The sequence below is a fragment of the Megalobrama amblycephala genome, linkage group LG6 (genome assembly GCF_018812025.1).
Source record: "Megalobrama amblycephala isolate DHTTF-2021 linkage group LG6, ASM1881202v1, whole genome shotgun sequence".
Classification (NCBI taxonomy): Eukaryota; Metazoa; Chordata; class Actinopteri; order Cypriniformes; family Xenocyprididae; genus Megalobrama; species Megalobrama amblycephala.
Genome location: NC_063049.1, coordinates 29175686 through 29185775, shown reverse-complemented (window position 1 = coordinate 29185775; position 10090 = coordinate 29175686). Strand labels below are relative to the sequence as shown.

The 10090-nt window shown below is 36.5% G+C and overlaps 1 protein-coding gene across 1 annotated transcript; it reads right to left on the bottom strand.

The window, feature by feature from the left end:
- Positions 1-83: 83 nt before the first annotated feature.
- On the bottom strand, positions 84-10041 carry tmem30c (transmembrane protein 30C). The gene is made up of 7 exons (XM_048193747.1): positions 9530-10041; positions 8636-8752; positions 4794-4901; positions 4534-4624; positions 4313-4462; positions 4025-4237; positions 84-1501 (listed from the first exon to the last, which is right to left on the bottom strand). The coding sequence occupies exons 1-7, from the start codon at positions 9725-9727 to the stop codon at positions 1314-1316; spliced, it is 1065 nt and encodes a 354-aa protein (XP_048049704.1). The 5' UTR covers positions 9728-10041; the 3' UTR covers positions 84-1313.
- Positions 10042-10090: the final 49 nt, after the last annotated feature.

Below are 10090 nucleotides of genomic sequence, written 5' to 3'. Positions count from 1 at the left end.
AATAATTTCAAAATTTCAATGGGTAGATGACATAAGTTTTTTTTCCCCCAAGATCAATATTTCAGTTTTTCAATATTTCTGTGTGTGTGTGTGTGTGTGTGTGTGTGTGTGTGTGTGTGTGTGTGCGTATTTATATAGTTAAAAGGTGCTATCACAATAACTCAATATTTTAATTACCAACTATTTTGTAGTTCCTTCTCAACATTCCATGTTGTTCCTCAAATAATATGAAGTCGTAATACATGTGTAATAATTATAAAAGAATTTAAAAAATAATAAATTTCCCGCAAATATTAGCGTCTGACTGAATGACGAATGCGTTATACCCAACTGTCAAACTGACAAAAGAGTCACTTTGTAAACTATGTGGAGTGTTGAAAGCGCATAAATACATAAGCCAAGTGTGTAAAACTGATACATTCTTATACAACTCTTAAATGAAAAAATTAACACACATTCTACGCTGTATAATAAGTAAATGCAGCGTTCAGTAAATACAGGTGGTTTGTAATCGCGTTCAATATATTTCGTATATTGTCACAGACGCCCCCTGCTGGTAGTTTACTGGTATACTGCGTACTTATGCAGTACGTACCTGTTTTTTTTGTTTGTTTTTTAATAGAATGTTAAACATTATGCAATTTCTTCGGGTTCATTCATCACACTGAACATGGAAGATCAAGTCAGGTGTCCCCTTTTTTATACAGCACTTTTATAAATATTGTGAGTCAACTGAGTATACACTGTAGAAAGTAAACTTGCATACTACACACAATATATGCCCTACACACAGCATAAATAAGTTAGTAGTATGCTATTCCAAACTTAGATCATATCAGATGTGAGAAGAGACCCCAGTGCAATGATTTCAAAACAGCTGGAAATTATACTTATCCATTATCATTTCCTGTCTGGAAATATGGCCAGTTTTTACATTTCATAACAGTGGGGTTCAAAAGTTCACTTGTGAAAATGTTTCTATTTTGCATTTTTTTCTACTTTAATACAGATTTGTTTGTTTCCATTACAAATTATAAGCATAACAATTTGCGTGAAAAGCTGAATTGAAAAATGAACACTCTCTATTTTTAATCCCAGACTTTCGATGTGAACTCATATTTTTGAATGCCACTGTATATAAGGATATTAATATTATTGTAGAACCATATGAAATGAGTTTTGGTCAACAATTTTTTTCTCATAATTAGGCTGATATGTACAATGTATATGTACAATTCAATTCCTTCCAATGTGCCTTGAAGTGCAGTGTTTATGTCATTCTTTTCTGATTTACATTTCCTTCCTACTATGGTTTATTCCTCCATGTTCTTGCCCTTTTTGCCCACTTTCACATACACCACTGTGAGTACGATAGCTGCCACCAAGATCAGTCCACTGGTCACCAGGTACGCTATGGGCAGAAAGTAATTCTGCCCACCAAACCAGGTCACCATGGAGATCACCAGCTCCTTCTGACCTCTAAAGGGCTCGACAGGAAAATCTGAAGTTATTGGTCAAGGCTAAATCTGCATCTGGAAATATATATACACAGTACTGTGCAAAAGTGTTAGGCACGTCAGTATTTTCACCCCCCAAAAAAGGTTTTAAGCCAGTTATTTATATCTTTTGCTGTAGTGCGTCAATAGGAAATATCCGTTCACATTTCCAAACATTCATTTTGCCATTAATTGTAATAATCCAGTGAGATTTTTGAATACACAATAAGACTGATAACAGCCGGTGCTCCACATGGAGATCAGAGCTCACCATCATCAAATCCGTCTGTGATTACATGAAGAAACATATGAAACTGAGACAAACTAAATCCAGGAGAACTGTGGCTGTGTCTCCAAGAGATTTTAAGAAACCTGCCTCCAAAGCTACCTGAAAAATGATGCCCAAGTGTACCTGGACAAGAGCTGTTTTAAATGCAAAGGGTGGTCACACAAAATATTGTGATTTAGTTAATATACTGATTTAGTTAATATAAGTTAATTGATAAATAAAATCTATTTATAACAGTACTTTTTAAAAACATCCTCACTTTACAGCATTTTTACACAAGTGCCTAAAACTCTTCACAGTACTGTATCTTTGCAGGCAGGTTTCTTCAAGCATCTTAGAGACACAGCCACAGTTCTCCTGGATTTAGTTTGTCTCAGTTTCATCCGTTTCTTCATGTAATCACAGACGGATTTGATGATGGTGAGATCAGATCACTGTGTGGAGCACCGGCTGTTGTCAGACTCATTGTGTATTCAAAAATCTCACTGGATCATTACAATTAATGGCAAAATGAATGTTTGGAAATGTGAACAGATATTTCCTATTGACACACTACAGCAAAAGATATAAATAACTGGCTTAAAACCTTTTTTGGGGGGTGAAAATACTGACGTGCCTAAGACTTTTGCACAGTACTGTATATATAAAAAAACTAGAAATTAAACAGGTAAATATAATGTCTTAAAGGTATAGTTGACACAAAATTGAAAATTCTGTCATGATTTAATCATCCTTATGTTCTAAGCCTGTATGACTTACTTTGGTAACACTTTACTGAAGGGGTGTGCATAAGACTGACATGACACATGTCATGAATATGAAGGAGGTTTTATGAATGTTTATGACAACTGTCATTAAGTGTCATTCGCTCAATTATGTCATTTTAAATGCAAAGATGACATTGTTTGAGATGTCCGAGTTATGACAACTTGACATAAACCAATACATCATAACCTGTCAGTGTCTTTGTCATGACAACTTGACATCGTTTAGCTTTATGGGTTAACATTACATTAAACTGTCATGTGGTTGGTTTTGACATTGGCTGTCATGAGGCCATTATAATAGTGTCATAAATATGTATCTTGAGCTCAAGTACAGTGGTACAAATTGAACTTGTCATTAAAATGTCATTAAGTGACAATACTCTGACAAATAATTTTATAACAGTGTCATGACTATTTTTCATTTCATGTTTTTAAGTTTCCTCCAACAGAAGGTCAGATAATAGACAATTTCAAATTTCGTAAAAAAGATGACACTGTTATAAAATAATGGTAACACTTTATTTTAGGGTCTTTTAACTAGTTGCTTATTACTATTAGCATTCATATGGCTAAAATATTGGCTATTTATTAGTACTTATAAAGCACATATTAATGCCTTATTCTGCATGACCTTATTCTACATTCTTAATCCTACCCAATACCTAAACCTAACAATTAACTATAATAAGCAGTAAATTAAGAGTTTATTGAGGGAAAAGTCATAGTTAATCGTTTATATATGTGTTCCCTATACTGAAATGTTACCAAAATAATGTAATGTAATGTTAACCCATAAAGCTAAGTAGTTTTTTTAAGTTTGATAATTAATCTGCTATGTCATGTTTATGACAGGTTATGATGTTTTGCTAATGTCAAGTTGTCATGACAAAGACACTGACAGGTTATGATGTATTGGTTTATGTCAAGTTGTCGTAACAAAGACATCTCAAACAATGTCATCTTTGCATTAAAAATGACATAATTGAGCGAATGACATTTAATGACAGTTGTCATAAACATGCATAAAACCTCCTTCATATTCATGACACGTGTCATGTCAAGATTATGAAGGTGTCATGTCAGTCTTATGCACACACCTTCAAGTAAAGTGTTACCCTTACTTTCTTCTGTGGAACAAAGAAGATATTTTTAGAAATGTCTCAGTGGTTTTTTGTTGTTGTTATGTTGTTGTTTTTGTCCAACCAATGGAAGTCAATGGTCACCAAAACTGTTTGGTTACCAACACGCTTTTTGTGTTCCGCAGAAGAAAGAAAGTCATGGAGGTTTGGAACGACATGAGAGTGAGTAAATGATGACAGAATTTAAAACCCTTTAAAAATGAACTAAGGATAAAACATCCGATTTTGTCAGTGGTTTAATAAGTTTTGCCACCAAACCAAAAGCCTGGCTTTCAGGCCTGAACCATTTCCTTCCATTTACAACCAGTTCTGTCCTCCATGAGCAAAGGATACTGTAAATTATAGAGACGCTGTAGTTGCCAGCAGGCAGGCCTTGAGTGAAAGGCCCTTGAGCACGATTGAGAACCCCATAAAGCTTTTTAAAATTAGGGAAGGCCGCCTCTCTCATCCAAACAATCAGGTCGTCATTTATGAAGCCATTGTTGTTGTGGTCTGTGTCATCCAGCTCATAAACCGGACGCTGCCAGTATAAGGGCCGAATCGTGCCTGAGAACAAACAGAGAGACAACAATGAGAAAAAAAGACACATACTCATAAACGCATGAGGCATATGGTGTGTACCTTCAAAGGCTTGTGAGAGTGTGAATGTGTTGTTGGTCGGAGGGTTACGGAACTTGACGTTTTTGTCCGTGTACCAAGCGATGCCCTTCCTGTAGAGTGGAACTTGCACTTCTGGCCCATTTGTTGGATAATACATCACTGTAAATGAGTCTGAAAGAAAAATAAAATAGCATAAACAACCTCAAACAGACATTAGCATAGCATACTAAAATGTGTCTCACCGTTGAACATGCTGTTGGCCACAGCACCACATGGGGCAATGGGTACTCCGTTTGCATCGTAATCGAACGGAGCGCAGTATGAACTCGGTGCCTACATGAGCAATAACAACATCTTGAATGTGATAACAGCGCTACTAATGTGAAGCATAGTGAGAGATCAAATAAAGACAGACGTTATTTTAATCAGTGAGTGGGAGGGATGAGGAAAGAGCGTGAAAAAGGAGTGCAAACAGAAGGAGAATGAAAGAGACGTCGAGCACCTTCAGGTTGTTCTTCTTCCCCACCATCTGTGTGTCATCGCGGGAGTCCATGTACCTCCGCAGGTTCTGATGAAAGTTTCTCAGACCGTAGTAAAAAAATACATCGCCCTGAGGGAGACAGCGTGCTATCAGACATAGTACTACATCATGTTGAAAGAAAACATGCTTATGATGACAAATTATGAGGTTCACATAATGTCTCGTTTAAATTAGGAATCAGACTTTTGTGAAATTATTTTAATTTTGGATGTCTTCTCTTTAAAAATAATAATAATAATAATAATGGTTTAAATCTTAAGTACAGAAACTTTACTACAGAAAATAATTAGACAATAAAATATGTTATTTGAGTTTATGTAAATCTTTGTTCTAGACAGAAAATTATTTCATTCTTCTGGAATTTACTCTATGTAAACAGTGCATATGAAACCAAGTTAGGTTTGGTGGCTTTAAATAGTCATGGCAGGAGTTGAAAAATTGTACATTCTAAAATTGTATATAACTTAGGGCTGGACAATAATTCAATATCAATATATACCGCTCTTATCATTAAAGTCCCTGTAAAGTCATTTTAAAGTATGTGTTTTGAGCTTTGCACGCCACAGAAAAATGTGTTATTAACCACCCAGCCAAATCTGAATCATTAAAAAAATCTGCAAGTAAATGAAATAAGTTATCAAATCTCGAAAAAATAGGCAGCGCTCTCTGCTCTCAAACGCTGGGGGCGTGTCCGCGGTCGGCGCTGAAACCACACCCACTCGCGAGAGCTGCAGCCTCAACTTCTGCTCAACTTACTTGTCTAATGAGTCAAACATACTGATGCATATAAACAAAAGAATCACGTTAGAGGGTTGCACATTTTAGTAGAGTTACTGTGGACTACCTACTAATTATAATATAAGCACACACGACAACTTACACTCATTGGGCACGTACTGCCGGACTGTTGTCGAGTCGACAAATGACGGCGCCGCGAGACGGGAGGATGAAGGCCGGGACGGGAGAGACTCTGTCCGGCCCCATATATCATCGGTTATGGTCGGGACGGTAAGACGGCCGAGGCGGGAGGGGGGGACGAGGTCTGTTCAGTCACATTCACCAAAAACAGCGGATTATCTGTGAATCCCAGCTGTCTGATGAAAGTTTGTAAAATTATCCGGTGTAGAACGATCACTTTAGAATCCTTCATATCATCGTTTTAGGAAATTTAAATAAGGAGACCGAGCATATTGTATATTTTAACAACCATGTAATATGCATTTGCGTGACGAAGGCATTACTAGCTAAATGTACAAAGGGCTGTATAACTGTAATGACACTCGAGATTGAGCGAGTGAACCGCTGTAGAGTTAGAGGCGGCGCCACGCTCGGTGCGTCATCGACAGTTATATAGTGTTAGGGGAGGGGCTATGCTCGGGGGACGATGTGCGTCATTAGACCCCCGTTTTAGCTCCGCCCAAAAAATCCTGAGCAGAGACTTGGTGAAAAACTGTTTAACGCTCTAACTTCATAATTAAGCATTACTCAATTCACAGACTTTGTAATGTGTTTCAGCAATACATTTGTAACATTTATAAAGTGTTTAGAAAGAATTCTCAGAATTGACTTTACAGGGACTTTAAACTCATCGCGGAGCTCCGCGCTGAAACCGAGTATATGCGCGCTCCGCCTGTATATCATAAAAACAATCGTATTTTTCATGTGTTCGTATTCAAACTGGAAGAAAATTATCGTACCTTTTTAGTATAGGTAAAGAACTAAATTAATAACTAATGATTTTTATAACGGAAAGAATCAATCTGACTTAAGCTGGACAATCACACTATTTTAGCTGCTGTACAACCAAAATGATGTTCCCTTTATCTCTGTAAAGCATCGCGAGCAAAATACAAACAACACACTTGCTGTGCTGAGGTAAACAGCCTATGGCTTGCGTGTTTGAAAGCAGCTAGAGCAGTCAAAATTATCGTACAAATACGATAATTATCGTACGTCTGGCAACACTGAATGAGCCGCACTTTTGTGTTATTTGAATTCTCTGCTGTAATGCGATCTCATGCGAACATATTTTCCATTTGTGCTGGTAGATTACAGCAAAACAATCCACTTCCGAGAGAAGTGATGCTTCCTCGTGCATAATACTGCAATTATAATCTTATGCATACTACAGCGCAGTGATTGGATAATGAAACGGTCTACGTCAGCATTTTCGACCATGCCCATACTTGGGCTGAAAGTACACGATTATGTCAGATTGTGTGTCGTTGCTCCGACTCAGCTTTTTAAACAGGAAGACAGAAATCGCTCTGAAAAATGCAAAAATAACAATTTTTCACTTATGAATAACATTGAGTACCTTTAGTGTTTTCAATGATGTGCAGCCTATACATATGTTTACATCTCAAAAAAAAGTGTTTTGGGGTTTCATGACCCTTTAAGAATAATAAAATCAGCCTACGGTATAGTTTAATGTTAAAGATATTAATATTACTAAAGTGAGTGAGTCTTATGTTTATTTTTATGTTTGTATGAAGGCTAAATACAAATAAAAGCTGAACATAAATTTATTTGTACTGTTTTTATTTCTAAAATATTATATAGTTTTATAGGAAGAGATTTCATAGATTTGACAAATTCATTTTTCAGACGTTTGTAGGTACAGACATCCGTTGTGGCCGTTCTTGCCAGTTTTTCTGAGGCTATTATATAGTTCATATCGATATCGGAATTATATCGTATCGGCCGAAATTAAGAATTAAATCGTGATATAAATTTTGGCCATATCGTCCAGCCCTAATATAACTTTGTGCAGACAAGGCTAGAGAGTGATTTTTTCACACTTTGATCATGTTTACATGTATAAAAAAAAATAATGTATTTGCACACAATTGTCTTTTCAAAAAATCAGTGTTGAAAACAGTTGTGCTTCTTAAAGGGATAGTTGAACCAAAAGTGAAAAAATTGTCATTTACTCACCCACACGTTCCAAACCCATAAGACTTTCGTTTATCTTTGTAACACAAATGAAGATATTTTAATGAAATTAAAGGATTTCTGTCCCTCCATTGACAGTCCACGCAACTACCACTTTAAAGGGTACATAAAGAGATAAACTTAAAACTAATCCATATGAATTGAGCAGTTTAGTCCAAATTTTTTGAAGAGACACAATTGCTTTATATGATGAACAGACTGAATTTAGGTTTTTATTCACATATAAACATAAAATCACACATGCGAATGAACCTCGTTGGTTCTCGCATGTCAAGCAAGCATGCATGAACTTCCGCTTAACACAACTGATGTGCGAGTGGATGAATGTGTGAATATAAGCCTAAATTCAATCTGTTCATCCTATAAAGTGATTTTGTCTCTTCAGAAAATTTGGACTAAACCAATAAATCCTTATGGATTAGTTTTACGATCTCTTTATGAACTTTTTTAAGTGTCAAAGTGGTAGTTGCATGGACTGTCAATGGAGGGACAGAAATCACCCAGATTTCATCAAAAATATCTTAATTTGTGTTCCAAAGGTGAACGAAGGTCTTACAGGTTTGGAACGACATGAGAGTGAGTAATTAATGATGTAATTTTCATTTTTGGGTGAACTAACCCTTTAATATTTTTGTGAAAGCCATATTACTTTTTTTTTTTTTTTCAGATTTGTTTGATGAATAAAAAGTTCAGAATAACAGCATTTACTTGAAATAGATTTTTTTTAACATTATACATTATCTTTACTGTCACTTTTGATCAATTTAATGCATCCTTGCTAAATAAAATGATCAAGCTCCTTTAAAAATCTTAAAAACTTGGTCATATCACTTCTTGATCTGACCCACCGAAAAGGTTTTTGGAACGTAGAAGTTGACTAAGCATGTGCAGGTTGTTCTGGTGTGGATGGCATGCTTCCGCATCTCGAAGCATCGTTCACATGTTCCAGCATTAGTGTAGTCCACCTATGCAGCAGAAAGAACAACATATAACATGACTGTAAAATGTGACTGCGGTTGGAGTTATGGCAGCACATGCTCCAACATGTGATGTGGTGCATGTGTGGGTGTCACAAGTTTGAATCCCATTCACCCATTTTCTTTCCATCATTTATCAATGTGACCATAATGAGCAATTTTCTCTATAGAGGTAGAATAATGTAGAAAACCAGATTTTTATACTTAATAAAAACATCAGAGTGATGTCCATGCAAATGATGCTGTCGTGTTGCTATATGGTTGCTGAGATGTTCTGGGTGGTTGTTTACTGGCCCAGTTTAAAATAGCGCACCCCCAAGGCTATGATATTCTGGTCTGTAGATATGGCTGCCTTAGCAAGCAGTGCTAATAACAAACAAGATCACAATCACAGTCATATGTAGTTAGTTAGCTACTTTAATTGAACAACTAATTTAAATGGTTTAATAAGTGATAATGTAATGACTTTGAATAAAATATCTAACAATTTGGTTTTTGACCACCGACCTTGAGGAAAAGTTTAATGATAGAGAAACCAATATTTTGAATTTATCAAATTACAAATGTTAGGTCTATTACAAGTAAAAATAGCTAAAGAACTTGACTAATATATAATATTGCACTATAAAAACCCACTAAATTCACACTCTGATGGATTTGTAGGTTGCGTTGAGGTTGTTTTCACATCTTCCTGGTCTGTTTCTCCACTTCCTGCTGTTTTGCAAATTGGCACTTGATAAAAAACAAAACAAAAAAACTTCTAACCTTCAGTTCATATGTGTTCTCAACAGTGATGAGGAGCCAGATGCCCAGAAACAAGCACACGAGAGAGAGGATGTAGAAGGTTGGCAGCACGGTCTGTGCCGTGAGAGATGGAGACCAGGCGGGTAACCTCTGCTGTTTAAATGCGGAGTTATCCGGACGCCTCGACAGTGGCCCTGTATCTGCCTGCTTCTTTCCCATCTCAGATTCTCTATAACTTCACAAATATATTAATAACACAAATTTAAATAAGAAAGTGTTTTCTTTAACTGCCACCGAAGGAAGTTTTCCCAGTTCCCAGTGTGACTGAACCTTTGAACCTTAAGTGACTGTTACTTATTAACTACAACCACTCCACCTTATACACACAGAGCAGTTCTCCCTGTCTTTAGCTCGAACTGTAAAACCTCCCCAGCGCTCTACACATTCTTTTCCATCAGAACTGAGTCTCTCCTCATTCCTGGACTCTGCCGTAATGTGTGGGAGCAGCATCTGAGTAAATGTGTGTGCGCTTGGTGCCTGAGCATGTGTTGTAACAGGATATTGCATTAAGCAGAATATTTT

Bases quoted from the DNA above. Each gene is read 5' to 3' on its own strand.
- tmem30c (XM_048193747.1), bottom strand. From the start codon at position 9,727: ATGGGAAAGAAGCAGGCAGATACAGGGCCACTGTCGAGGCGTCCGGAT. The intron at 8,753-9,529 runs GTTAGAAGTTTT...TCTGCTGCATAG, and splicing joins AGAACACATATGAACTGAAG to GTGGACTACACTAATGCTGG. The intron at 4,463-4,533 runs GTGAGACACATT...TTTTTCTTTCAG, and splicing joins GGCCAACAGCATGTTCAACG to ACTCATTTACAGTGATGTAT.